The sequence below is a fragment of the Zeugodacus cucurbitae genome, chromosome 5 (genome assembly GCF_028554725.1).
Source record: "Zeugodacus cucurbitae isolate PBARC_wt_2022May chromosome 5, idZeuCucr1.2, whole genome shotgun sequence".
Taxonomy (NCBI): domain Eukaryota; kingdom Metazoa; phylum Arthropoda; class Insecta; order Diptera; family Tephritidae; genus Zeugodacus; species Zeugodacus cucurbitae.
In genome coordinates this window covers 62,008,764-62,036,554 of record NC_071670.1, presented here as the reverse complement: position 1 = coordinate 62,036,554, position 27,791 = coordinate 62,008,764, and the positions used below count along the sequence as shown (strand labels likewise).

The window sequence follows — 27,791 nt, the reverse complement described above, 5'->3', positions numbered from 1 at the left end:
TATTTAAATAAAATCGTGGGGGATTCTCCATTGGCATTTGCTGGCTGTTAACGATGGGGTTGAACAACTAAACACGGATGACAAAGTGATTTTTTTTTGGCGGTCCTTAAGTGATTTTGCGAAAAGCGTGCTAGAACGTAGACAAAGTGTAGAATTTCGGTTATTTTTTTTTCAAAATCGCGTAGCTTCAAACAGTGACTCAAGTAACAAAATGACGAGAGACAATAAAGATGATACGGTGGTGATAGATGAGGCGCTCGCAAGGACGGGTGAGGATTGCTTGCTCTATATTTTAACTCTATATTTTAAAATGGAATAGCATATGTGAAACTATCATCGAAGGAACTAAAAATTTTATTTTCGATTTTTGAAATAAAATATAAAAAAAAAAATTTCAACAGAAGCGGTTTAAAAGGACATCGGATCCTGACTGTTTCAACACATTTAGCCAACGTAACGTTAGTTAAAATGTTAAATAACCGCACATTTTATCTAAAGACGTCATGTGTTGAGCGGTTCAATTTACTAAACGATGAATTTGCATTTTTTATCAGTCGGTTTCAGTTAAAGTGAGAAAGACGTTAGAGAATTGTTAAATAATCAAATCGGAGTGTTTCTGTGCATTAACAAGTGTGAAATAATTAAAAAAATTAAGAAAAATTTCGGCATCTCCATTAAGTTCAAGTTTCTTCTTTTAAGTTTTTTTTTTTTAACTTTTGCTTTTAAAAACAATCTATTATGTAATTCCTCGTGCAAATTTTTAAATATATGTGAACATGTGTAACTTAGCCTCAAAAACAAAATTAATGTTTTAACATTCTTTAGATGTTTAGCAGAGCTTCTCAGCCTATTTGTGGAATGCGTCTTTAAGGTTTTTCGCCAAATTAATGGAACTACAAGTTTTTTGAGTCGGTTCATAGGAAATGGCGAATTTCTATTAGCAGCCTTTTCATCACTGGGTGTCTTCTCAATATTAGTAATTTTTTTTTTTAATGTTAGTAAGACCCTGAGACTGAATCCAATTTATTAAAATTTTTCCTAAAAGAATAACATTTTTGTCAACCGAGTACACTATTTGCGATAGAGATTTTAATATAAATAATTTTGTATATCATTCATTTTTTGTATGTTTTAATATTAAATAAAAAATGCTGTCTATCTTCCTTCCCACAGGTTTTGGCAAGTTTAACATACTCTTAATTTTATATTCCGGCTTCGTGCTCAATGTTGTGATTCTCGAAGCGGTGGGCGTTAGCTTTGCCCTGCCCGTCTTAGGATGTGATCTGAATCTATCTCACCAGGAGCAAGGCATACTAGGTGCTGTTTCTTTTGCCGGCGTCATTGCGAGTTCACACTTTTGGGGATTTCTAGCCGACACTCAAGGTCGCAAGCGGATAATGCAACCGGCATTGCTTCTGGGATTTGTCGTTACTTTCTGCTCAAGTTTATCACCAAATTTTCTGACATTCGCTTTCTTGAGATTCTTAAATGGCATACTGTAAGTATTGTAATTTAAATAATATATTATAATATACTAGCCACTCAGAGAAAGTGTTAGTCGCAAAATATAGCTCTAAGAAAAAATTAGTGTTAGTCTTACTTAACTTCAGTAATCCCCGCATAAGTGCCCCTTCTTAACAAGTAAGACTTGTGAGAGACTCAATGAATCCCGCTCACCGATGTATCGAGGTACTTTCCAAGTTGTTCTCAAATATTTTGATCTTTTGGAATGTTATATGTAAATTTAGAGAAAAATCAACAATGCCGCAAAATATGGCCACTTAAGCGGGAATGGCACTTAAATGGGTGAGCATTTAAGCGGGGATCACTGTATCTATGATTGGTATGAAGCATATCTTTTTAGGATACCTTTGCCATTAGCGAGTTAGTACAAGCCATTAGCGGAAGTGAACTCGAATCTTCTTAATTTTATTTTTTCCGTTTTAAATCGTAATTGGTTTCGGGAGTTGAATTATGGATATACTTGTATAATTTGAGTGAAATCTTAACAAAAACAACGGAGGTAGCGTCATTTTGAGACCAGTAATTTGAGAATGCTTGAATAAAATGGCATGAAGCTTAGACCGTAATTAGAATTAGACAAGGGTAGATAATTTTTGTTCGGTTTCCCGGGTAGGCTAAAAGCTGAACGTTCCCTAGTTAAGCTAGTATTATACCAAGGACAACTAATAATAGTAAAAGTTACTGGAAATCAAAAACATTACAGTATTAATTAAACATAAAAATTTCTACAATTCTGTTACCAGCCTCTCCGCTTGTTCCGCGACGATTTTCGCTTACGTCGGAGAGTTCCATTGTCAAAAAGATCGCAGTCGTGCCATACTAGGCGGTGGTTTGATAAGTGCGGTCGCCTCAATATTTTTCCCCGTCATCGCTTGGATATTCATCAATCAAGAATTTGAAATCTATGTGCCATACATTAATATAGTTTTCAAGCCATGGCGTTCGTACTTCTTGGCCTGTGGTGTGCCCGGATTTATTTGTGGTTTGATAATGTTTTTCTTGCCGGAGAGTCCAAAGTATCTACTATCTGCCGGAAATCCTGAAGAAGCTATAGAAGTTTTAAAGCGTATGCATAGAATAAATATCGGGAACAAGGATCCTGACAACGTGTACACGGTAAGTCTAAGAAATATTTTTAAACAATAAAAGTAACATTATTATATTTCCTCTAATATTTGTAGGTTACTACCTTACTGCCGGACGCCGACACACCAATGGGCAAAGTGAAAGGTTTAGAAAAGAAGAATCTTCTAATATCTATTATGAAGTCAATGTGGCAACAAACAGCGCCACTTTTCATGCGCGAACACCTACGGAAGACCTTTCTGTCTAGTCTGATATTGTTTATAATATTTTTTAGTGCCCATGGGGTATACATGTGGTTCCCGTATATTCTTAATAACACAATGAAATATACCGAGAAGTTTATCGAACCGAAACGCATTTGTGATATTATCAAATTCGTACAATCGGGAAATCTTACAAGCGTGGATGAAGATGTAAGTTCTATTATGAGGTCTTGGAACAAGCATGAATTAATATTTTCTTATAAATTTTTACAGGGTCCAACTGAAACGTGCACAATGCACTTAGAAATATCAACTTATATGCATACCATATTCCTAGAATTAATATATGTGACCATACTGCTGCTCATTATGTTTTTCATTAATAAAATCGGACGTAAACCCATGCTTTGTAAGTACCAATAAGGACTTCAGTGTAAATATGATTTAATAATTAATTACTTTTTTGTAGTCATAAGCATGTTTATTTGTGGAGCTTGTGGCATATTGGCCTTTACCATACAAATTCCCCTGCTGGCCGTTTATTTCTTGGTCATTCAACTTTGCTGCGGTTGCGGCATATCCGTGCTCAATGCCATTGTTGTTGAAATATTCCCAACAAATTTAAGGTAAATAGCCAAAGGCGTCTCAAAACTCATTTTCCATTCAAGTTTAGAGATAATTTCAGCGATTTTAAGTGGTGTAGATCTTAAATGTATTGGTATTCATTATATCCGAGATTATATACAATTAAAGGTCAGAAGCTTCGAATGTTATCGAAATAATTCCCGAATACTCAAAAGAAGGAATATTAGAATTTTTGTAAACGCTTCATCTAATAGAAGACACGCAATTGAACATATTTGTATTAAATTCTTTAATTTCTTTCAGGGGTATGGCCGTTTGCATATCTCTTATGATCGGACGTATTGGAAGCGTCGTGGGATCCAACACTTTAGGTTTACTCATTGAAACACATTGCGAGATGGCGCTTTATAGTCCAGCGGCTGCACTAATTATTGCGGGCGCTTTAGGATTCCTTTTGCCAAGTGCAAAACAGCCTGTTGCTAAACCAAAAGATCTGGAGAATACTTCATAGTTTACCTATTAATTTAGTCGTTTTTTACGAAAGAAACAAATAGTGTTTGAATTAAAATAGATTGTTGAACATTTACTGTGTAAATATTTTATATTTAAGTAAGGATGTATAATAAATATTTAATATTTTTCATAGTTAAAGTATTTGTTGTAACAGTTATTTCCATCAGGATCGAGTCTCTAACTGAAATGATATATTATCTAGGACACTATGGAATAAAAGTTATTGGCAGTAACTTAGAAGCTCGAGCTCATCCTCCACAATGGCTGTTGGTTTGACTACCAGGACATCGTACAATTTAAGAACATGGTGATTATCTCATTAGAAGATTGGAGCTCGTGTAAAATTTAAGAAAGTACAACTTTGTCGAAGCACTTTAAAAAGAATTGATTGTATTCCTCAATGTACATGCTCCACCAGAAGAAGGTATTACTTATTTTTTTATTTTTATTTTTTTTTTTAGAATTTTCGTATTCTAAAGGACGACTTTATTTGGAAAAATTTGGCCACAATACATCTGAAGCTAGAACAACTGGTTGGCCCCACCAAATTAATAAAAACACTCTGACCACTACGAATGAAAACTTACGACTTCGGTGCTCCTCGAAATTGTGGCGAGATGACAGACAATGCAAGCGAAGAGGAAGACATGCCATACACAGCAGCCATGAAAAGCAGAAGTTAGTGCGGTGCATTCTTGTACCCTCTTCACTATAAAATTTAGTGCTTGTGCCGTTTTTCGTTTGTGGTTTAAGGAGCGCACCTAGTGTGAAGTTTCAAAAAATTTCAATTTCAATTTCAATTTCAAATCGAGATCTCAAATAGTTTTTGAGTTATATCAATTTAAAGAGCAGCCGCTCGGCGGCTAGAGAGTCTCATTAGCTACGAGACGTACTTGAGGTATTGTTCAGAGTCTACTGTCCCTTCCAGCCCATATAACACGATTCCGGTTTCTATTGTTGGCTCTCAGGTATACTAAAATATATCATTATAATAATTTCTAGAAATTTCTAGCAGTATTCACCATAACTAAATTTGTTCTTAAAAAATGTATCCGTAGATGCTCTTTCTTATAGTGATCCTCTGTACGGAATTTCATTTTTATGGTTGAATTTAGCTTAGATTAGATTCTATGGCTGTTCCCAACAAGAGGAAACACACTAATGGAAATCTACGTAGGTTTTATACTTATACGAAAATATCAGCTAATTCGCGAGAATGTTCAAAAAAGTGAAATACAAGAAATATTAGCTTAGAAGGAAATGTTGGGATGGATCCACTTCGTCCTCCTCCAACCAAAATGAAGTTGAAGCGCGTGAGGATTTTATAAGGCCCAGGCACACACTTCTCTAGATACCCAGCCGCCCTTCACCTTCCGGCTATGTCTACGTATAGCACTCGTGGGTGAGTGAGAAATTGAAATTGAGTGCCAATACATGTCGTTGTGATCCGAACAAGCCACTCTTTGCACACTCACTATCTTTTTTTGTGGCTTAGTTTAAGTATAGGCATTTTGTGTGGGTAGCAATAATCTGATTTTGTCCATTTACAACCTCCTCAGGGCTCAAGTAATACGTCTACCTCGTTTAGTTTCAGGTGTTATAAGCCTTTAGGTGGACAAAATCTATTATAATCTGTACAAAATAGTGCAAGAGTATAAAAATAAAACATATACAGTTGAACTACCATAACTTCATCACCATAATCTACAGAAAATAACTTCGAGTTATAGAAGTTTTAATTAAAACATAAAATTTTTCAAAAAGTAAAATATAGATTTATACACAGTTTCCTACTTTTTATAGAAATAAACACAAAATTAATTTTTTTTGTGGAATATTTATTATCATTCGAAAGAACACATTTATTTTTTAAAGATTATCTCTTTAAATGTTAGACGCGCCTACGTCTCCCTTGAGTCCAATTTTCGATTACTCGTTCGAGCATTTCGACTGGTAATTGGCGTTTTCCTCCAAGGCCTAAATCGAAGTTGGATTGTGCACGTAGACTTTAAACTTTACGTTTAGACGTTGTTCAGGCGTAAGTCTTTCCATGAGGAAATGCCAAAACATACTGAACAAAAATAACATGACAACCTGACACGTCTCACGACTCACCTCAAAAAAGGTTAGTATCTCTACTAGGATCACCCGTTATAATCAGGCGTTCATCTCTGCTAAAAATAAATTTCCATGAAAGTGAAAGACACCGTGTCAAATGGTATCTTATCTGTTGTTGTAAGTTATGAGTATAATAATATTCACTTTTAAGAGCTTTCCTTTCAACTATTATGTTCTTTTTAGTATGGTTTCTGGAGTGGTTAAACTCGTACGTCACTACACTTTTCCTGTTTGATTCTTGTTTAAGGCTCAACCCACGCCGGATTAATCAAAACATTTTTGTCTCGGCTTGTTCGGTGTGGGTTGTCACATATGAAGCTATGGGCTGTTGTCGTATCAGATAGGAAAATACGCCTTCACGAATCCGGTGTGGGTTGAGCCTTACTGACCCAAATGTAAACATCTATCAGCTGAGCGTAAAATTTCCAAATCTGTTGATTTCTTATTTTATTTTTTGATAAGTCTTTGTTTGCATCGTTTTTTATTATTTTTGTGTGCTCTCTTTGAAAGCAGGTGGTTTCCTATTCACCACAATTCTACTGATGCGCAAATACAAAAATGGGACCCAAACTGCATCGAGATTATGGCAATGGTACTTAAGCAATAAACACTAATGCCTACTACTATCATATGAGACATTTACGGTTATCTTCATAGCATTTTTATACTCTCGCAACAAAAGTTGCTAAGAGAGTTTTATAGTTTTGTCTACATAACGGTTGTTTGTAAGTCCCAAAACTAAACAAGTTAGATATAAGGTTATATATTCCAAAGTGATCAGGGTGACGAGTAAAGTTCAAATCCGGATGTCTATCTGTCCGTCCGTCCGTACAACGTACCACTGCCACGCCCACAAAATGGCGATAACCGAAAACACATAAAGAACTATAACTAAGCCATAAATTATGCTATGAAAGTGAAATTTTGTACAAAGTATTGTTCTAAGAAGGGACATATTTGTATGTATTTTTTTTAGAAAGTGGGCGTGGCCAGGCCCCCGCTAAGTTTTTTGTATATATCTCGTAAACTACTGGCTATATCAACTAAACTCTCAGGAATCTTTTTTTTTCAGAAATTTCCTTATATAGTCCAAAAATGGAAGAATTATAACCACGCCCACCTCCCATACAAAGGTTATGTTGAAAACTAGTAAAAATGCTTTAATTCAGTAAGGAAAACCAACAGAAACCTTAAATTTCATTATAAGGAAGGTACAGAAGAGCTGTACTCAAAATGGTATACAAAGTTTTAAATAGGCGAGGTTCCGCCCACTTATGGTTCAAAAACCATATCTCCGAAACTACTCCACCAATATCAATGAAATTTGGTTCGTAATATTTTTCTTGCATCTCAGTGATATGTTGTGAAAATAGGCCAAATCGGTTCAGAACCACGCCTACTTCCTATATACCACAACTTTGAAGTCGATCTGAATTGTTTACTTTACAATATATAAAGTAATACTACATTTATAGTGTGGCATCGCCCTTCTAAAAATCGTCGAAATCGGACCATAATATTGTAAGGCCCCATATATCGAACATAAAACCTCAGGGTTTTTAATTTTTGTTTTACCGAAAATATAGGTAAGTCTCTCAGATATTTTGAAGAAATTCGGAGATAATATCTTTCTTTTAATAATATGTATGTCTCCGTGCATAAAATACCTGAAATCGGGTCATAACTTCACCTAACTCCCATATACTTAATATTAAGGTTGTCAAACCTTCAATAGACTTTATACCATATATATAATGAATATGATGAATATGTGGGTCAAATTGTGTGTTATATTAATGAAATTAAATAAATAAATTGCGAGAGTATAAAATGTTCGGTTACGACCGAACCTAGCCCTTTCTTACTTGTCATTTCTATTTTTGTCACAACTGTACGCGCTTACGCACAACACTTACTGTGGACTTGTCAGCCATTTCGACCAACCGTGGACTTTCACTTCTAAACAACGCGAGGAATTTCGCACTTAGATAATAACGCCTTCTTTTAATTAAGCCATTCTGAACCGCCGCGGTATTTACTTGCGACCAAGGGCTTCTATTTATAACATTAGCATTAAGATTAAGATAAACCACTAACCAAAGAGTGTATAGCAGTGGCTGTTCGATAAGTACTTAGCCTATAAAAGAACAGCGAATTTTTAGGATGTTTTAGAATTTCTGGTCATTCGTCTCCGATTTCTACCCGCTGAATGAAATTTACAAAAATAAATCGCACAGGTCCAAATCTGAAGAATAAGCTGGATCGGTACTACTAATTTGGACGTTCAAAAACTACTGTGTCAGGGATGAGCCAACGTGGCATACATCGTACCGACAACTCTCCAAAGCTTCTGAGGATAAATACTTATCAGACCGCCTTCGTATATTTTGCATGTGTATGCCTGTGTAAGCTACTTTCGGCAATTTAAGCATAAATCTATTTTTAATTCATAACCGATACAATGGAATGATAACTAGTTAATACTACAGAAGTAACGTAGGCCCTCAATATATTAAAGTCCTCACTTGAAGAAGATGCTGGGATGACAACTTTGTTAAACTGTCGTCAGTCCAAACTCTCACTCAATCTAATGCAACAGGAATACTAATATATTTGTTAAATTTTGGAGAGTGGCGAATCGAACATGCAACTACTAAGCGTTAAAAGTACTAGCGTTGGTATCAAATAGAGCTAGAATGACTGAAATGGTGCCTGGGAAAATGGCGATAGACCTTAATTTGCCTACGTACATATGTATTTACAAGCATTTGTACAATTTATTTATTTGTCCGCTTAAGTAGAGTATTTAGAAAATTTTTCCTTTAAGTAATCAGTCAAATTTTTAAGCACACCATCACATGCGTATACACAAACATACAGACACATGCAAGACGCATGTTAACAGTTATTTACCCAAGAATTATCTCAGCATCTTCAGCCTAACCCCATACCGTATTTGAGATATTTAAATAAAACGGTGAGGGACTCTCTATTGGCATTTGCTGGCAGTTAACGAATGGGTTGAACAACTAAACACGGCTGACAAAGTGAATCTCTGGCAATCCTTAAGTGAATTCGTACTGCGCACAGCGTAGAACCTAGGCAAAGTGTAGAATTTTGTTTTTTTTTTTTCAAAATCGCGTATCCCCGAACAGTGACTCAAGCAACAAAATGTCGAGAGACAATAAAGAAGATACGGTGGTTATAGATGAGGCGCTTGCAAGAACGGGTGAGAATTGAGAATTAATTATTGTAAACTCTATATTTTCAAATAGAAATTAAATGTTGCAAGATACTCAATCTCGAAGCAATTCAAAATTTATTATTTTGATTTTTGAAACAAAATAAAAAAACCTTCAACGGAAGCATTTTCTTTAAAATGATATCAGATGACTGTATCACAGCATACAACACATTTAGTCTTAAATTTTTAGTCAAAATGTTAAATAACGGTGTATTCTTGCTAAAGACGTCATGTGTCGAGCGGTTCTATTTACTAAACAATGAGTTTACAGTTTTTATCAGTCGGTCTTTGACGATTAGAGTGAGAGAAGCATTAGAGAATTATTAAATAATCAAATCTGAGTGTTTTTATGCAAAATTAACAAGTGAGAAATAACTACAAAAAAAATTAGGAAAAATTTCGCATTTCCATCAAGTTTTCTCAAGCACTTCTTCCAGTTTTTTTAACGCTTTCCTTAAAAAAAAATACATTGTGTAATTACTTGTGCAAATTTTAAAATGCATGAAAAAGATTCTGCGTATATTTCGGTGAAAGCATATAACGTGAACATGTGCAACATAACCTCAAAAACAAAATTAGTGTTTGTTTTAACATACGTTAGATGTGTGGCAGAGCTTCTCAGCCTATTTGTGGTGTGTGCCTTAAGGACAAATTAATGGAACTAAAAATGTTCAGTGTGGTTCCTAAAAAATAGCAAAATTCTTTGAAATGCTTTTTAATAGCAGAAATGCGCTCTCAGCTTATCGGAATTATGAAAAATTGTTTTCATACTCTCGCAACAAAAGTTGCTAAAGATAGTATTATAGTTTTGTTCACATAACGGTTGTTTGTAACACCCAAAACTAAACGAGTTAGATATAGGGTTATATATATCAAAGTGATCAGGGTGACGAGTGAAGTTCAAATCCGAATGTCTGTCCGTCCGTCTGTGCAAGCTGTAACTTGAGTAAAAATTAAGATATCTTGATGAAACTTGGCACACTTATTTCTTGGCACCATATGAAGGTTGCTTTCGAAAATGAGCAAAATCGGACCACTGCCACGCCCACAAAATGGCGAAAACCGAAAACACATAAAGTGCCATAACTAAACCATGAATAAAGCTATGGAAATAAAATTTGGTATGAAGGATCGCACTATATTTGGATGTAATTTTTTTGGGGAAGTGGGCGTGGCCCCGCCCCCTACTAAGTTTTTTGTACATATCTCGCAAACCAATAGAGATATATAAACCAAACTTTCTGCAGTCGTTTTTTTAGCCACTTCCTAATACAGTCCAAAAATGATAGAAATCGGATCATAACCACGCCCACCTTCCATACAAAAGTTAGCTTGAAAATTACTACAAGTGGGTTAACTCATTAACGAAAAACGTCAGAGACACTAAATTTCACATAAGAAATGGCAGAGGGAAGCTGCACTTAGATTTTTTTTACAAAATGAAAAATGGGCGTGGCGTCGCCCACTTATGGGTCAAAAACCATACCTCGGGAACTACTCGACCGACTTCAATGAAACTTGGTTTGTGGTAGTTTCCTTACATCCCAATGATATGTTGTGAAAATAGGCCAAATCGCTTCACAACCACGCCTACTTCCTATATACCAGAACTTTGAAGACAATCTGAATCGTTTACTTTACAATATATAAAGTAAGCACTAGTGAAAATATCGGTGCAGAACTTTCCACAAATACTATGTTAATAGTGTGGCAGCCAGATTCTAAAAATCGCCGAAATCGGACCATAGGTTTTTAAGGCCCCATATATCGAACACGAGGACCTCGGTGCTTCTTACCTAATATTATGGTTTCCAACTTTCAATGGACTTTATACAATATATATGACGAATATGTGGGTCAAATTGTGTATTATATAATATAAATAAAGTTAAATAAATAAATTGCGAGAGTATAAAATGTTCGGTTACACCCGAACTTAGCCCTTCCTTACTTGTTTAATTTTAGTATGACACTGAGGCTGAATCCACATCCTACAGATGGCTTTCATTTCAATTAATTTATGTTAAAAATTAATTTTTAATCTATTTTTTCCAAAAAGAATATACTTCTTGTAAACCGAATTCCCTATTTTCGATATAGAGGTTTTAATATAAATAATTTTGTTTAGTTTAATATTTTATAAAAAATCATTGCTCTCTTCCCACAGGTTTTGGAAAATTTAACATACTCTTAATTTTATATTCCGGTTTCGTGCTCAATGTTGTGGTTCTTGAAGCGGTGGGCATTAGCTTTGCCCTGCCCGTCTTAGGATGTGATCTGAATTTAACTCACCAGGAGCAAGGCCTACTGGGCGCTGTTTCATTTGCCGGCGTCATTGCCAGTTCACACTTTTGGGGATTTCTAGCCGATACACAAGGTCGCAAGCGGACAATGCAACCGGCATTACTTTTAGGCTTTGTCGTTACTGTCTGCTCAAGTTTATCGCCAAGTTTTCTCACCTTCGCTTTGCTCCGATTCTTTAATGGCATACTGTAAGTATTGTAATTTATACTCTAATATATTGATTTCTTTCGCAAACAGACTGTTAGATATTCTAGCTCATTCCTTTGATTGTGAATAATATTTTATAAATTCTGATGTCAAGAATATGTTATTAGTCCTTGAAATATAATTTTTTTTTTGTTTTAAATCGTAATGGGATTCAGGAACTGAATTGTGGATATACTTGTAGAAGGCAGCTAGTAATAATTCTTATATCTCACTTTAGTGTGAAGCCTCGAAGCCATCGTAATCGTTTTCATTTTGATTTCCTAATTTGAATGAAATCTTAACAAAACATCGGAGATAGCATCATTTTGATACCAATCATTTGAAAATGATTGAATAAAACGTCACGAAGCTTTGAACGTCATGAAGCGTTATTAGAATTAGACCTTCTGTCTATGCGAACTATCCTCAATCTATGCGATTGATATATACCATATTTCCGTTCGCGGTTCGGTATTCCTAAAATCTTAAAAAATAATTAAATATTTTGCTGTATTAATTAAACTTAAACATTTCTACAATTCTGTTAACAGCCTCTCCTCTTGTTCTGCGACGATTTTCGCTTATGTTGGAGAATTCCATTGTCAAAAATATCGCAGTCGTGCCATACTAGGCGGTGGTTTGATAAATGCGGCCGTCTCAATATTTTTCCCCGTCATCGCCTGGATATTCATCAACCAAGAATTTGAAGTTTACGTGCCATACATTAACATAGTTTTCAAACCATGGCGTTCGTACTTCTTGGCCTGCGGTGTACCCGGATTTATTTGTGGTTTGATAATGTTTTTCTTGCCGGAGAGTCCAAAGTATCTACTATCTGCCGGAAAGCCAGAAGAAGCTATAGAAGTATTAAAGCGTATTCATAGAATAAATCTTGGGAGCAAGGATCCTGACAGCGCATACACGGTATGTATTTAAAAATGTTTCTAAACAATAAAAGTGTCGGTATGCTTACAATTTCTCTATAATATTTGTAGGTTACTACCTTACTGCCGGACGCCGACACACCAATGGGCAAAGTGAAAGGTTTAGAAAAGAAGAATCTCCTAGTATCCATTATGAAGTCAATGTGGCAACAAACAGCGCCACTTTTCATGCGCGAACACATAAGGAAAACCTTTCTGTCTAGTCTGATATTGTTTATAATATTCTTTAGCTCCCATGGCGTATACATGTGGTTCCCGTATATTCTTAATAACACAATGAAATATACCGAGAAGTTTATCGAACCGAAACGCATTTGTGATATTATCAAATTCGTACAATCGGGAAATCTTACAAGCGTGGATGAAGATGTAAGTTCTATTATGAGGTCTTGGAACAAGCATGAATTAATATTTTCTTATAAATTTTTACAGGGTCCAACTGAAACGTGCACAATGCACTTAGAAATATCAACTTATATGCATACCATATTCCTAGAAATTATATATGTGGCCATATTGCTGCTCATTATGTTTTTCATTAATAAAATCGGACGTAAACCCATGCTTTGTAAGTACCAATAATGATAACAGTGTTAATGTGAATTATTAATTTTTTTTTTGTAGTCATAAGCATGTTTATTTGTGGAGCTTGTGGCATATTGGCCTTTACCATACAAATTCCCCTGATGGCCATTTATTTCTTGGTCATTCAACTTTGCTGCGGTTGTGGCAAATCCGTGCTCAATGCCATTGTTGTCGAAATATTTCCAACAAATTTAAGGTAAGTAACAGAAGGCTACTAATTAGTTTGACTGCAGAACTATTGTCTCAAATGTAAGGGAATATTCCCGAATTCTCAAAAGAAGGAATTTTAGAGCTTTAGTTAACGAAATATACCCTTTTCTAATAGTAGACACACATTTGAATATATTTGTATTAAATTCTTTAATGTCTTTCAGGGGAATGGCCGTTTGCATATCTCTTATGATTGGACGTATTGGAAGCGTCACGGGCTCCAACATTTTGGGTTTACTCATTGAAACACATTGCGAGATGGCGCTTTATAGTCCAGCGGTTGCACTAATTATTGCGGGCGCTTTAGGATTCCTTTTGCCAAGTGCAAAACAGGCTGTTGCTAAACCAAAAGATCTAGAAAATACTTCATAGCTTACTTATTAATTCAGTCGTTTTTTCACGAAAAAAAAAACAAATTTTGTTTGAAATAAAATATAAATTAACTTAAGAAACAGTAAAAATAATTTTGTAAAACATTAACTGTATAAATATTTAAGATTTAAGTAAGGATACCTTATATTCTTCCTAGTTAAAGTTTTGTTGTAAAAGTTATTTCCATCAGAACCGAGCCTTGGAGTCAAATAATAGACTATCTAGGACCCAATTGAATACAATGTAATGGATAATAACTTAGAAGCTAGGTGGCTAAGTGGTGGTTTGACTACCAGGACATAATTATTTTAAAGTTAAGAAAAACCTCACAAAAAGTTTTCACAGATATTACATTATAATATCTCTAGATACGAAGTTTTAAAAGAAAGCATCTACCAGTCTACTAAAGAGCAACGTAGGACTAACAGATCAGCCACTTCTTTGAGCGTGTTCAGCTTTTAAATAGTTTTCAATTTTTTTTTTTTTGCTCATGCTTTTGGAGCCTAAGCAGGAGCAAGATTCAATAAATAAAAGAAATATAAATGTAAATAAAAAAGAAAAAAGTTTATCTGTAAGCCAATCTAATGTGTACTAATTATTTGGGAAACAACAGAGAAAATGTATAACTAATGTAAACCAGCTATCATCTCAGCGAAAAATTAATTTCAATGAAAACAAGGGACACTTGGCATAATCGTGTCAAATGGTATCTTATCTTGAGGGTAGTCGAATCACTTGAGTTTTCCTAACCAACAATTGTTTACACTTTTATTTAAAAAAGACAAAAGTGCACGTTAAACTAATTTGGTAAACATAGTCATCATATTTACTTAAACAACGTCTCGGTTCATATCTCGCTTCGTGAATTAGACAGCAACAAAGTAGAATTTTATACGGTTCTATAATATAATTAAACAGTTTTCGTACTCCTACTTTATTATTGGAATAATTAGTTCATTGTTTAAAAAATCTATGAGTTACAGATAAGGGTGTTACCTCTATAAAGAAGTTCTTTTAACAGCTTTCCTTTTAACTATTTGGCCCTATTCCCCTTGTCGTTATCGGTTGAAAACGAAATAAGGACATCTATTTTAACGAGAGCGAGATAGAAACTATCGCAGATATTGAAAATTACGAATCAGAAACAGTTTGAAATTGTAATTTCTGAAATGGAAAAATATCCTGCTTATGACAAAGGTCGAGATAAAACCTTTAAGTTTCGATGTTTTTCGGAGGGATATTTCCAAAATAATAGGAGAAGGAGTTAATAAACAGCTGTTGCGAATTTGAAGCGATAAGACGCTAGAAGTATCACTTATTTTAGAAAAATGTTTGGAGGACGCAGATGTCACCACTACTTCTATCGGTATACATGTCAGCAGTCATATACTGATAGCTCCAACAAGTCTCCAATAAATAAATATAAAATTATAATAAAGATGGAAGACTACAATTGTTGTGCAGACAAACGGAAGTGCAACAAGCACAGTGCCGTTGTTAAGGACAATAGAGGATAGCGTAAAATCCATTAAGAACTACTTTAAAGGTGTGTCTCGTTACATAATAATAGACTTTTTATTGGAAGAAGAGCGCCTCAATGTATGCTATATAAAATATAAATCCAAAAGTGAACACACTTTTTTACACATTCACTATTCTAAAACGTAAACAACGACAACAACAGACTTGATGTAAATACTTCAAGATTACGAATTTAGGATTTATTATTATAATTACTTTTTGTGATAATTCTATGTTTGTGTCCATTTCTTTTTTTTTTTTTTGTGCTCTTTTTCCTGCTCTTCTGGCAATGATAAATAATAATACTACTGTTGAGGCTTTTATAGAATTTAAATGTCTATTTTTGTCATGACTATTCTGTCTTATCAGCCATTTCGATTAATAACGCCTTCTTTTAATTAAGCCTTTCTGATCCGCAGCAGTATTTACTTGCCGCCAAGTGCTTCTGTTTATAACCTTAGCATTTAGATTAAGATAAACCATCTTCTAAAGAAAACATGAAAATGGTGGTTCGACAAGTACTTATGGCACATAAGAATAACAAAATTTCTTTTGGTTGAAGCGACACATATCGCGCCAACAGCTTTCTCATGTCGAATATTTCAAGCAGGACAGAATCCACGAGGTTTCATGATTGATGATGATGGTTGCTGCGTTTTTAGAATAACTTAATACTTTTGCAGGTTTTCTTTAGCACCATCGGCTGATGGTGATCGGAGCACTTATCGAACCGCCCTTATATACATATGTATTTATACCACCCAAGTATTTTGGGTCGGCAATTTAAGCATAAATCTATTTTTACATTTATGAATTAAAAATTGTTAGTTTAGTTAAGACTATAGAAGTAACGTAGGCCCTCAATATATTCAAATATTTGTATGGCAAAGATTCTAGGATCACAACTTTTGGAGATTAGATCTTAGATTTTGTCAAACTTTGGAGATTGACGAATCGAACAAACAACCATTCAAAGTCAAAAGTTCAAAAAAAAAAAGTTGATATTCAAATCAAGCTAGCATGACGGCTGGGAAGATGGCGGCGCTCTCTGAAACTATTTATATAATGGTATAAAAGGCAAAATACGAGTATTTAATCAAAATGCATACTCTCAAAAAGATTTATACGAGACGTCACATTTAAATATATATATTCTACACAGACATATTTACGTTGACATATGTATATCACTGTCGTCACTACAAAAATATTAGTCTAACGGGATAATTTATTATTTGTGTGGACCACAAATAACTTAGTTCTGTACACTATATAACTGTACTATTTTAACACAACTATATATTTTTTTATATAAATAGTATTGCAGCTGATTTAATTTAATTCCCTAGCTTTACCTATCTCGGACAATGGAACTGGTTTTGTCTATGTATGTATATACAGTAAGGGACTAAACTATTCACAAAAACCCAAAAAATTCAAAATTTAAATATTTCAAAACTTGGAAGATATGAGGACTCGGGAATTGTAATATTTGCATGCATATACCAAGTACACCTTGCTCACAGCCCCACGCCATGAGTGATAATCCACCAAATATCATTTTATGACATACATATGTTGCGATTTAGAAGACCAATTCTCTTAGCGATACACGTCCCTAAACATATATCCTTCTGACTCTATGCAGTTCATTTTAAGCTTATTGGATCAAATGAATTTACCCAGTTATCAACAGTAAAATGTTCATTATTTTTAGCGAATTTTAAACAGGTCTCACGAAGTTCTTTACATAAAAATTGCTTCTTTGTTATCGCTCTGGCCATCATGCCGTCGTTTTTTCGCAATTTTCGTATCGTCTAGTGTCAGACATCTACCCTTATCAACTTTATTAGTCTCCACGGCGGTGCCTGTAGCATCTGGAGAGATTAGACGCTTGGCTATTCTTGCTATTGACGAAGATGACGACCCTTCTTTTGGGGGAATAAATAATTACATTGTATTTTGATCTAATGGATGCATTCAAGGGATATTCGGTATTTTCTTATAATTTTTTCATAGGAAACACCATTCTTTATTTCTTCTATCATATTCTTCTTCACAGAAGATGTGTAGAGATGGTATTATATTAACATTCAGATTACCAGATATTACTATATTCATGCACAGTTTAGTCTCGTACTGTATAAGTAAATATGCACTGTGCGTCATCAGGATAGCGCCCCCTAAGCATGCTTGGTCGGTACCAAATATTTAAGTATATGGATTGGAGCCACAATTTGCCTCAAAATAAGCTAGAAAATTTTAATGTTATAAGAATCAAAACATTACAAAAATTTGCAAACGAAAATTGTGTCATCAGGATGCTTAATTGTTCAGTATTTTTTAAATTGTTGTACAATTTGGGAAGAAGACTTGTTTTATCTGTGGAGGAAAAATCCATTATCGAAATGGTTCATGTGGACTGTTTTTGCAGAAAAGATTTTCAATTTTCTTCGAAATAAAGAAAATTTCGAAAGAGCTTCAAATGTGCCAATAATCGTCGATTAATGGAAGCAGGCGGGCGGTGTATACTCAGGGAAGCTTCAAATTATTACGAAAAATAATATTAAATTAATCAAATCAACTACTAAAAGAGTGGTTAAGGAACCTGAGCGTTTAAATGGCAGAAACTAAAGAAAAATACCTCTTCATAAGTTGCGAAAAGAAATTCGTCTAATTATTGTTCGAACATGGAGCCATATCATATTATGATACCCGCGAATTGTAGTTTTTAACGCCAAACAGGAATGCAATATAACCGAATTCGAAAAAGTGGATTTCCAGCTTTTTTAAATATTTTTGGCAATCTAGAATCTAGAATGAAATTCAAGGCACAACAATGCCTAAATTCAGCTTGTCCGGTCAGAAAAAGTTGGCTACAAAGCCAAAAAGTCGATGTTCTGGAGTGACCGCCTACTCCCCAAATCTAAATATTATAGATAACGTCTGGGGATGGTTGATTAGAAAGGTATATGAGAGTGGAAAGCAATATACCACCAAAGCGGAACTAATCGACGACATAGGACGTGTTTGGTTACACTAGATTTTATTAAAAAACTATAGGGTTCTCTCTGTCAACAAAGAGAATACTTTCTGTCAACAAAGATGGCACCGCCCATTATTAATTTCAGTTAAACATATTCTAATTATAAATTAAAAATGTTAAGTTTAATTTTTCATATGAAATAAACGAAAAAAAATGAAGTTTGCGTAGGAGGCGATATCCTGATGACGCAATTTTCGTTTGCAAATTTTTGTACTGTTTTGGTTTTTAACTCATTAAAATTTTATAATGAATCGTATTGTGTCCTTTTCTAGCTTATTTTGAGGCAAATTGTTTAAAGTATTTTAGAAAAAAAATGTTAGCTCTAACCCAAATACTATGTATAATATTGGGCATACTTGGGGAGGCGCTATCCTGATGACGCGCAGTGTATATATATACAAACATCTGAATATTATAAATATTATTGTATTTAGAAAACTTTTCCTTAAAATAATCAGTCAAATTTGTGAGCAAATCATCATACGCACACACGCATACATACAGACAAACACCAGAAGCATATTAACAGTTATTTGCCCAAGAATTATCTCCGTGTTTTCTGCCTAAACTCATACCTTATTTGAGATATGTATATAAATAAAACCGTGGGGGTTTCTCCATTGGCATTTGTTGTCAGTTAACGATGGAGTTGAACAACTAAATTCGGTTGATAAAGTGAATTTTTGAGCTATCCTTAAGTGAATTCGTAGTGCGAACAGCGTAGAACGTAGACAGAGTGTAGCATTTCGGATATTTTTTTTCAAAATCGCGTAGCTCCTAGTAGTGACTTAAGCAACAAAATGTCGAGAGACAATAAAGAGGATACGGTGGTGATAGATGAGGCGCTCGCAAGGACGGGTGAGAAATGCTTGCAACATATAAAAAAATAATACTTGTCACAAGACATCCCCAAGTATAAAAACTTTATTTACGATTTTTGAAAAGAATATAAAAGGTTCATTCGACGAAAGTATTATAAAAGGATCTCAGAAGTAGAAAGAATCGGACAAATATGACCGATGCCGTTGCCAAGGCCAAATAATCTGTCGGAATCTAGATAACACTCTATTTGATAGAACGAGAATGCTTTCTTTAATTGCCGTAATCTGCACATGGAAGACACTGCAGTGATCCGGTAGCCGGTAGGGAATTCCGGTATATGATTTTTCTGAAAAGGGGGAGGCTATGTTGAAGGTTGACTTTAAGTCTATTTCTGAGTAATTTAGAATGTCCTCCAAATTTCTGCACTCATAATTGTATATACATATGTAATTTAAATAAATTATGAAAAAACATGTTGTCTTCCCATAGGTTTTGGCAAATTTAATATACTCTTAATGATATATACCGGTTTCGTGATCAACACTGTATATCTCGAAGCGGTGGGCGTTAGCTTTGCCCTGCCCGTCTTAGAATGTGATCTGAATCTATCGCACAGGCAACAAGGCATACTAGGCGCTGTTTCTTTTGTCGGCGTCATTGCGAGTTCACACTTTTGGGGATTTCTAGCCGATACCCAAGGTCGCAAACGGACAATGCAACCGGCATTAATTCTGGGATTTGTCATTACTGCCTTCTCGAGTTTATCGCCAAATTTCCTGACCTTCGCTTTGCTACGCTTTCTAAATGGCATACTGTAAGTATTGTAAATTAAACGATTGAGTTGTAAGAGGCATGGTTTTAACACTGGTGGTTACTCTCCAAGAAGGTATAAGTAGCAAAATATCACCCAAAGAAATAGTTAGCCTTAGTCTTACTTAACTATCTGTGAATGGTGTAAAGCGCCTCTTATTAGATTACCTTGCCAATGTATTGTATTAGCGGATGTGAGCACGAACCCCTTTATTCCTGATATGAAATTTTTCATTTTAAATTGTAAATGTTTTAATCCTAGAATGTTCACAAAAGTTCCCGCACTAATTTATAGCAAATATTATTAGTCCATAGCATAATTGTTTCAATTTATTACCCAAATCTCAAACTGAATAAACCGGACCATTGTCTGGAGCCGATGAATATTGTGGAGTATTGCTTGACTAAACCAACAATTCACTTTATTCCTTTGTAAACAAAAACACCGAAGGTAGTGTCATTTTGATACCAATAATTTGAGAATATTTAAATGAAATGTCTTGAGACATTGACAGTAATTGGAATTAAACCCAAGGGTCTCTCGATCAGGTAATAGACAGCCCGTATAGTTGATTTAAATATGAGAGATGTCTTTTAATTTTGCCAATCAAAGCGATCCCTAACAGTTGTTCTCGAGGTTCAGTGTTCAAGAACTAACGCTTCAAAGACCACTAATAATAGTAAAAGCTACAAGAAATCAGAAAACCTCTTAATATCCTAAAAATAATGAAATATTGTACATTATTAGTTAAAGATATGTATATGCAAATATAAAATAATAATTTTTACAATTCTGTTAAAAGTCTCTCCGCTTGTTCCGCTACGATTTTCGCTTACGTCGGAGAGTTCCATTGTCAAAAAGATCGCAGTTGCGCTATACTAGGCGGTAGTGTCATAAGTGCGGCCGTTTCAATATTTTTGCCTGTCATCGCATGGATATTCATCAATCAAGAGTTTAAAGTTTACGTGCCATATATTAATATAGTTTTCAAGCCATGGCGTTCGTACTTCCTGGCCTGCGGTGTGCCCGGATTTATTTGTGGTTTGATTCTGTTTTTCTTGCCGGAGAGCCCGAAGTATTTATTATCTGCCGGAAAGCCAGAAGAAGCTATAAAAGTATTAAAGCGTATTCATAGAATAAATCTTGGGAGCAAGGATCCTAACAGCGTATACACGGTATGTATTTCAAAATGTTTCTAAACAATAAAAGTGTCGGTATGCTTACAATTTCTCTATAATATTTGTAGGTTACTACCTTACTGCCGGACGCCGACACACCAATGGGCAAAGTGAAAGGTTTAGAAAAGAAGAATCTCTTCGCATCCATTTTGCAGTCTATGTGGCAACAAACAGCGCCACTTTTCATGCGCGAACATCTAAGGAAAACCGTACTGTCTAGTCTAATATTATATATAATATTCTTTAGCGCTCATGGCGTATACATGTGGTTCCCGTATATTCTAAATACCATAACACAATATACCGAGAAGTTTACCGAAACGAAACGCATTTGTGAGATTATCAAATTCGTACAATCGGGAAATCTAACAAGCGCAGTTGAAGATGTAAGTTTTATTATGAGGTCTCGGAACGTTAATAGCGGAAGCGTTAATAATTTAAAACACATTTTTCAGAGTGCAACTGAAACGTGCACGATGCATTTGGAAATATCAACCTATGTGCATACCATATTCCTAGAAGTTATATATGTGATTATGCTGCTAATCATTACGTTATTCATTAGTAGAGTTGGACGTAAACTCATGCTTTGTAAGTATCAATTAGGTCGTCAATGTAAACTTGATTTTATAATAAGATTTATTTTTTTTAGTCATAAATCTTTTGGTTTGTGGGGTTTGTGGCATATTAGCCTTTACCATACAAATTCCCCTGCTGGGCATTTATCTCTTGGTCATTCAACTTTGCTGCGGTTGTGGCATATCCGTGCTCAATGCCATTGTTGTCGAAATATTCCCAACAAATTTAAGGTAAGTAGCAAAAGAAAGTCTCAAAACTCAATTACTATATGTTGAGGGATAATTACGGGGTTTATTTAGTAGTATTCGTCTCGCCTTCAGAACTTGGGTCTAAATGTTTAGAAAACTTATTAAATATGTTAATTGTAGCAAGGAAAGAGGAAACTACCTACAGGGTGCCTTTCTCAAACATAATCCACTAGACTAAAGTTCGTAATCTTCCGGTTCTAACAAAGTAATTGTTGTATTACGTCGAAGCTAGAAACTTTTCCGCAAATATAGATAATATTTTTGTTTATAAGAAGTATGTGTATAAGTTCTGGTAAGCCAACTCTGATCGTTAATCGAATAGCGAACGGCATTTTAGAATTCTAATAAACGAATCAATGTCTCACCTCATTTCTATCAAATTCTTCAATTTTTTTCAGGGGTATGGCCGTTTGCATATCTCTTATGATCGGACGTATTGGAAGCGTCTCGGGATCTAACATTTTAGGTTTACTCATTGAAACACATTGCGAGATGGCGCTTTATAGTCCAGCGGTTGCACTAATTATTGCGGGCGCTTTAGGTTTCCTTTTGCCAAGTGCAAAACAGGCTGTTGCTAAACCAAAAGATCTGGAGAATACTTCATAGCTTAATTATTAATATTTGTTTAAATAAAATTAAATTAATCTAAGAAACAGTAAAAATTAGTTTGTTAAACATTTACTTTGTAAATATGTAACATTATATTAAGTAAGGATGTATAATAAATTTTTTTATATTTTCCCAAGTTAAAGAATTTGTTGCAACAGTTATTTCCATCAGGGTCGAGCCTGAGACTCAAATAAAAAAATAAATCCGAGGTAAATTGGAAGTTCAAATTTATATACGGTTATCTCTAAACACATTGTTCAATGGCTTGGTAAACTCCTGTAAAGAAATCCGCTTGAAGAGAACAGATCTACCAGCCTACTAGAGAGCAACGTAATAGCAAAACAGCGCAACCACCTCTTTGATTTGTGTCTAGGTTTTAAATAGCTTTAAATTATTATTTGATATTGTTAGGCTTCAAAAGAAAAACATGGTATCTCTAAACTAATCTAGTGTGTACCATATTCTTTGGGAAACAACACAGACTTCTTTAAATCTAGCACGTGTATAAATAATTCGCAAAAAAAGATAAAAAATATTGTTACCTTTAACTATTGCTAAGCCAAAGCATATTATAACTTATGTAAATCAGCATTTGCATAAATAAACAGGCGATCTTCTCCGCTAAAAATAAATTTCAATGAAAGTAAAAGACATCGTGTCAAAGGGTATATCTTATCTGGATTGTAGTCGAATCACTTGAGTGTGTAGATCTCTAACCATCAATTGTTTACACTTTTATTTAAAAAAATAAATAGTAAACATAGTCACCATATTTGCTTTGGCCACGCCTCAATTCATATGGAGCTTCGTGAATTTGATATTGGATAGCAACAAAGTGAAATGTTACATGGTTCTATAATATAATTAAACAGATTTCGTACTCCTAATTGATTATTGGAATGTTGAGTTATAGATAAGGGTGTTACCTCTATTTAAGAAGCTTCTACTTTTAGAGCTTTCCTTTCAGCTATTCGCACGTTGTGGTAATCATTTAAAAACGAAATAAGAACGTCTATTTGGCAGAACAGAAGAAGCTGTTGCAAATTCGATGCAGTTCAGTAATCAGCTGAACCACCAGGTGAGTGGTCGGATTAACCGAAAGCGATGAGACGTTGGAAATAACACATATTTTTGAAGAAAGTTTGGAGGGCCACTACTTCATTGGGTATAACCGCCAGCAGTGATACACCCATAGCTCTAACATGTCTCCAATTAAGGGAGGGGTTTGGGTTTTCACTTTCGAAATTTTTTTTTTCGAATTTTTTGTTTTATCTCATTGTTAAACATTTCAAGAATATGTTCTCAAAATTTTAATCCGATCTAAGCAATATTCTTGAAGTTATTGTTTAATTAGTCTCGGAGCCTTTAACGATCTAACTCTAACCGCTACGGCTTTAAACGCGTTTTTCTCAAAACTACATTTTTGAAGTCCGTGTTCACTGCCATTTGAAAACTACTCGACCGATCAAACTTGGTACACATTTTCTTTATATAAAAAACCTCCCCCCTACGTTTAGTAAAATTTTTTTTAACATTAAGGGTGTTTCCCACCCTGAATATGGCGGAAATTTTAGTCGAAAATAACGGTTCACACTTTAGATGGCCGTCAAAAATTTATTAATACAAAAAAAAAATAATCAGAGAACTTTTGTTTAAAATTTAACTAATTTTTTATGGTTTTTCATTTTCGGATAATTTCCGGCCGCGTTACAGTGAACACCGCAAATCGTTTTTTTTTTTCAAGACGTCCTAGGGGAAACTCTGTCACGGGCTAATGGTTTAATATTTTTGCATGAAAAATTTACAGAACATAGTCAAAACTATGCTCAATAATGTATAGAAGGTTTGAATAAAATTGCTTAATCGATATTTGAGATAAAAAATCACAAAAAAAGTGTTTTTTTTTGCGCTGAAACCCAGACCCTTCCCTTAATAGAATCAAATAAAGTTGGAAGACTAAAATTTTTGCATAAACAAACGGAAGTGCAACAAGTACAGTGATACCGTTCCTTAGAGTCTATAGAGGATAGCGTAAAATCCATTAAGAACTACTTTAAAGGTGTGTCTCATTACACAAGAAAGAGGTTTTTAATGAAAAGAAGAGCGCCTCAAAGTATACTATATAAAATATATATAATCTTTTCGATAACTTTTTTTTGGCTTTACGATATACATACATACATACTTCGAGACTACGAATTTAGGATTTATTATTATATTTACTTTTTTTGATACTTCTATGTTTGCGTTCATTTCTTGATGTTTTTTGTGCTGAAGCAGGTGGTTTTCTATTCACCGCAATTCTGCTGATGCGCAATACAACAAACTTCCCCAAACTTCTGGCAATGATGCAAACACAATAAATAACAAGGAAAAACGTTAACTTCGGCTGTACCGAAGCTAATATACCCTTCACAGGTACATTTCTTTTAGTAACTATGTGTTTAAGCAAATCTAAAGACGTAAGAAAAAGTAAATAAAAAAAAGAAAACATTTTACTAATACTTTTTAGCCGGGTTATTTGCTGGAAACATTAAGGTTATATAGTTAACCGATCTGAACAATTTCTTCGCAGATTATATTATTACCTTAAGCAGTAATCCATGTCAAATTTCGTGAAGATACCACGTCAAATGCAAAAATTTTCCATACAAGCCATTGATTCCGATCGTTCAGTTTGTATGGCAGCTATATGCTATAGTGAACCGATCTGAACAATTTTTTCGGAGATTAAATTATTTTTATGAACAATAACTCACAGCAAAAATCGTGAAGATATGTAGTAAAATGCGGAAGTTTTCCATACAAGCCATTGATTTCGATCGTTCAGTTTATATGGCAGCTATATGCTATAGTGAACCGATCTGAACAATTTTTTCGGAGATTAAATTATTTCTGTGAACAATAACTCACACCAAATTTCGTGAAGATATGTAGTAAAATGCAGAAGTTTTTCATACAAGCCCTTGATTCCGATCGTCCAGTTTGTATGGCAGCTATATGCTATAGTGAACCGATCTGAACAATTTTTTCGGAGATTAAATTATTTCTATGAACAATAACTCACACCAACTTTCGTCAAGATATGTATGTAGTAAAATGCGGAAGTTTTCTCATACAAGCCCTTGATTCCGATCGTTCAGTTTGTATGACAGCTATATGATATAGTGGTCCGATATCGGCAGTTCCGACAAATGAGCTGCTTGTGGCAGAGAAAACAACATCTGCAAAATTTCATAACGATATCTTAAAAACTGAAGGACTAGTTCGTATATATACAGACGGACATGGCTAAATCGACTCAGCTCAATATACTGATCGTTTATATATATACTTTATAGGGCCTCCGACGTTTCCTTCTGGGTGTTACAAACATCGTGACAAACTTAATATACCCTGTCTGTTCAGGGTATAATAATACTACTGTCAGTTGAGGCTTTTACAGTTATAGAACTTTTATGTCTATTTTTGTCACAAATGTACTGTCTAACGCACATAACTTTATTACCGTAGATTTATCAGTCATTTCCTTCAGCGCTGGACTTTCACATCTAAACAATGCGCCGAGTATCGCACTTAGAAAATAAGTGCGACATTTTAATCCGCAGCGGTATTTACTTGTCACCAAGTGTTCCTATTTATAACCTTAGCATTAAGATTAAGATAAACCACCGACCGAAGAGTGCATGAAAACGGCGGTTTGGCAAATACTTATAACACAGAAGAAGAATAACAAAATTGTTGAAAATTTACATCAACAAAGTCTCTTTTTGATGCGATAAATTTGCCTCAACGATGCCCTAACTTCTTTAACCCGGTTGAAAAATACGTTTTATGAAAATCCGTGTAGCACTTAGGATGCTAAATGTGGAAAGTATTGTAAATCGGTTCGACCAATTTGGCTGTGGTGATGTCGTTGGTGTAAGCCGTTACGTTGTCATGGTGGAAGAGCACTTTTCCTTCGACAAATGGGAAGCATTTTCATCTTCCACAGAGCCAGGTGAAGTCCACAAGTACGAATGTTACTTGACCTCTAGCATGTACCAGTAGGTCCATGTTTCGTTGGAGGAAAACTCATTTCGAATATTTCAAGCAGGGCTAACATAAGCACTTATCGAACCGCCCTCGCATATGTATACTACTCAAGTATTTTGTGTCTGTGGTTGTGTTTGTCTATGGCAATTTCGCCGATTTAAGCATGAATCCGTTTTAAGTTCATAACTAATACAAAGTAATGATGACTTGTAAAAACTATACAGCTAAAGTAGACCCTCAATACAACAAACTATTTGTATGGCAAATATGCTAGGATTAAATCCTTTGAAGAATGGATTTCAGAATTTTTCGCAATTTTTGTATCGTCTAGTGTCAGACATCTACCCCATCGAGCTCCTAAACAACTTTATTAGTCTCCACGACGTCAGCCAGTCTTTCTTGGGGACTAAAGAATTAAATTGTGTTTTGATTTAATGAATGAATCCGAGGAATTCACTATACACAAAGAATCAAAGATTACCAGATTGATGCCACTTCCAAGAAATTTTATTTTATTCAATTTAAATTTTTCATATAATCGTGAACAGTTTAGTCTGTTACTGTATAATTAAATATATATACAAACATATGTATATCAGGTGTAATTACATTTATTTATTGTCTACTTAATTAGAGTATTTAGAAAACTGTTCCTTTAAATCAGTGGTCGGCAAACTCATACATTCAGAGAATTTATTTCGTGAGAGTGTATGAGTGTTGAGAGCTACTCAGCTGACCAAGTGTTATGTTCTGCTGGTCCCAAACTTTTTTAGAACTAGTGAGATTTAGACCAATACTGGTTTCCTAACAATCGTTTTTATCAATCAATCAATTGTTATTACTGCTTAGAAATGTGTATGAAAACATTATATATAAATCTGTAAACCTGACCTGACCTGACATCGCTTCTATGGTGTTATAATGATTGCAAGTACGTGAATTTCACACGTACCCTCAGTGTGCGCTCCGCGGGCAAAGGGCTGCCGATCACTGCTTTAAATGATCAGTCAATTTTTTAAGCACACCATCATACACACTCACCCATACATATGGACAAACACGAGAAAC

The 27,791-nt window shown here is 34.6% G+C and overlaps 3 protein-coding genes and 1 long non-coding RNA gene across 5 annotated transcripts; 3 read left to right on the top strand and 1 right to left on the bottom strand.

The window, feature by feature from the left end:
* Positions 1 to 24: 24 nt before the first annotated feature.
* On the top strand, positions 25 to 4,008 carry LOC105208894 (synaptic vesicle glycoprotein 2B). Its single transcript, XM_011178979.3, has 7 exons — positions 25 to 269; positions 1,174 to 1,498; positions 2,268 to 2,640; positions 2,706 to 3,023; positions 3,087 to 3,222; positions 3,283 to 3,439; positions 3,702 to 4,008. Exons 1-7 carry the CDS (start codon positions 212 to 214, stop codon positions 3,907 to 3,909), a joined length of 1,575 nt encoding a protein of 524 aa, XP_011177281.2. The 5' UTR covers positions 25 to 211; the 3' UTR covers positions 3,910 to 4,008.
* Positions 1,355 to 20,900, bottom strand: LOC128922316 (uncharacterized). Of its 2 annotated transcripts, none has more exons than XR_008471544.1 (4): positions 20,411 to 20,900; positions 2,714 to 3,914; positions 2,265 to 2,646; positions 1,355 to 1,496 (listed from the first exon to the last, which is right to left on the bottom strand). It is a non-coding gene; the product is annotated as an uncharacterized LOC128922316 (long non-coding RNA). The 2 variants fall into 2 exon arrangements; XR_008471543.1 differs by lacking the exon at positions 20,411 to 20,900 and adding an exon at positions 20,242 to 20,372.
* LOC105208893 (synaptic vesicle glycoprotein 2B-like) lies at positions 9,010 to 13,925 on the top strand. The gene is made up of 7 exons (XM_011178978.3): positions 9,010 to 9,258; positions 11,441 to 11,765; positions 12,315 to 12,687; positions 12,759 to 13,076; positions 13,140 to 13,275; positions 13,332 to 13,488; positions 13,667 to 13,925. Exons 1-7 carry the CDS (start codon positions 9,201 to 9,203, stop codon positions 13,872 to 13,874), a joined length of 1,575 nt encoding a protein of 524 aa, XP_011177280.2. The 5' UTR covers positions 9,010 to 9,200; the 3' UTR covers positions 13,875 to 13,925.
* LOC105208892 (synaptic vesicle glycoprotein 2B) lies at positions 19,054 to 22,844 on the top strand. Its single transcript, XM_011178977.3, has 7 exons — positions 19,054 to 19,299; positions 19,753 to 20,077; positions 20,877 to 21,249; positions 21,321 to 21,638; positions 21,708 to 21,843; positions 21,905 to 22,061; positions 22,478 to 22,844. Exons 1-7 carry the CDS (start codon positions 19,242 to 19,244, stop codon positions 22,683 to 22,685), a joined length of 1,575 nt encoding a protein of 524 aa, XP_011177279.2. The 5' UTR covers positions 19,054 to 19,241; the 3' UTR covers positions 22,686 to 22,844.
* Positions 22,845 to 27,791: the final 4,947 nt, after the last annotated feature.

What these genes read in the sequence shown, in the direction of transcription:
- LOC105208894 (XM_011178979.3), top strand. Translation starts at nt 212, where the DNA reads ATGACGAGAGACAATAAAGATGATACGGTGGTGATAGATGAGGCGCTC. An exon ending in TTACAAGCGTGGATGAAGAT is followed by an intron (nt 3,024 to 3,086) that starts GTAAGTTCTATT and finishes AAATTTTTACAG; the next exon opens with GGTCCAACTGAAACGTGCAC. An exon ending in ATATTCCCAACAAATTTAAG is followed by an intron (nt 3,440 to 3,701) that starts GTAAATAGCCAA and finishes AATTTCTTTCAG; the next exon opens with GGGTATGGCCGTTTGCATAT.
- LOC105208893 (XM_011178978.3), top strand. Translation starts at nt 9,201, where the DNA reads ATGTCGAGAGACAATAAAGAAGATACGGTGGTTATAGATGAGGCGCTT. An exon ending in TGAGGCGCTTGCAAGAACGG is followed by an intron (nt 9,259 to 11,440) that starts GTGAGAATTGAG and finishes CTCTTCCCACAG; the next exon opens with GTTTTGGAAAATTTAACATA. An exon ending in ATCCTGACAGCGCATACACG is followed by an intron (nt 12,688 to 12,758) that starts GTATGTATTTAA and finishes TAATATTTGTAG; the next exon opens with GTTACTACCTTACTGCCGGA.
- LOC105208892 (XM_011178977.3), top strand. Translation starts at nt 19,242, where the DNA reads ATGTCGAGAGACAATAAAGAGGATACGGTGGTGATAGATGAGGCGCTC. An exon ending in TGAGGCGCTCGCAAGGACGG is followed by an intron (nt 19,300 to 19,752) that starts GTGAGAAATGCT and finishes GTCTTCCCATAG; the next exon opens with GTTTTGGCAAATTTAATATA. An exon ending in TAACAAGCGCAGTTGAAGAT is followed by an intron (nt 21,639 to 21,707) that starts GTAAGTTTTATT and finishes CACATTTTTCAG; the next exon opens with AGTGCAACTGAAACGTGCAC.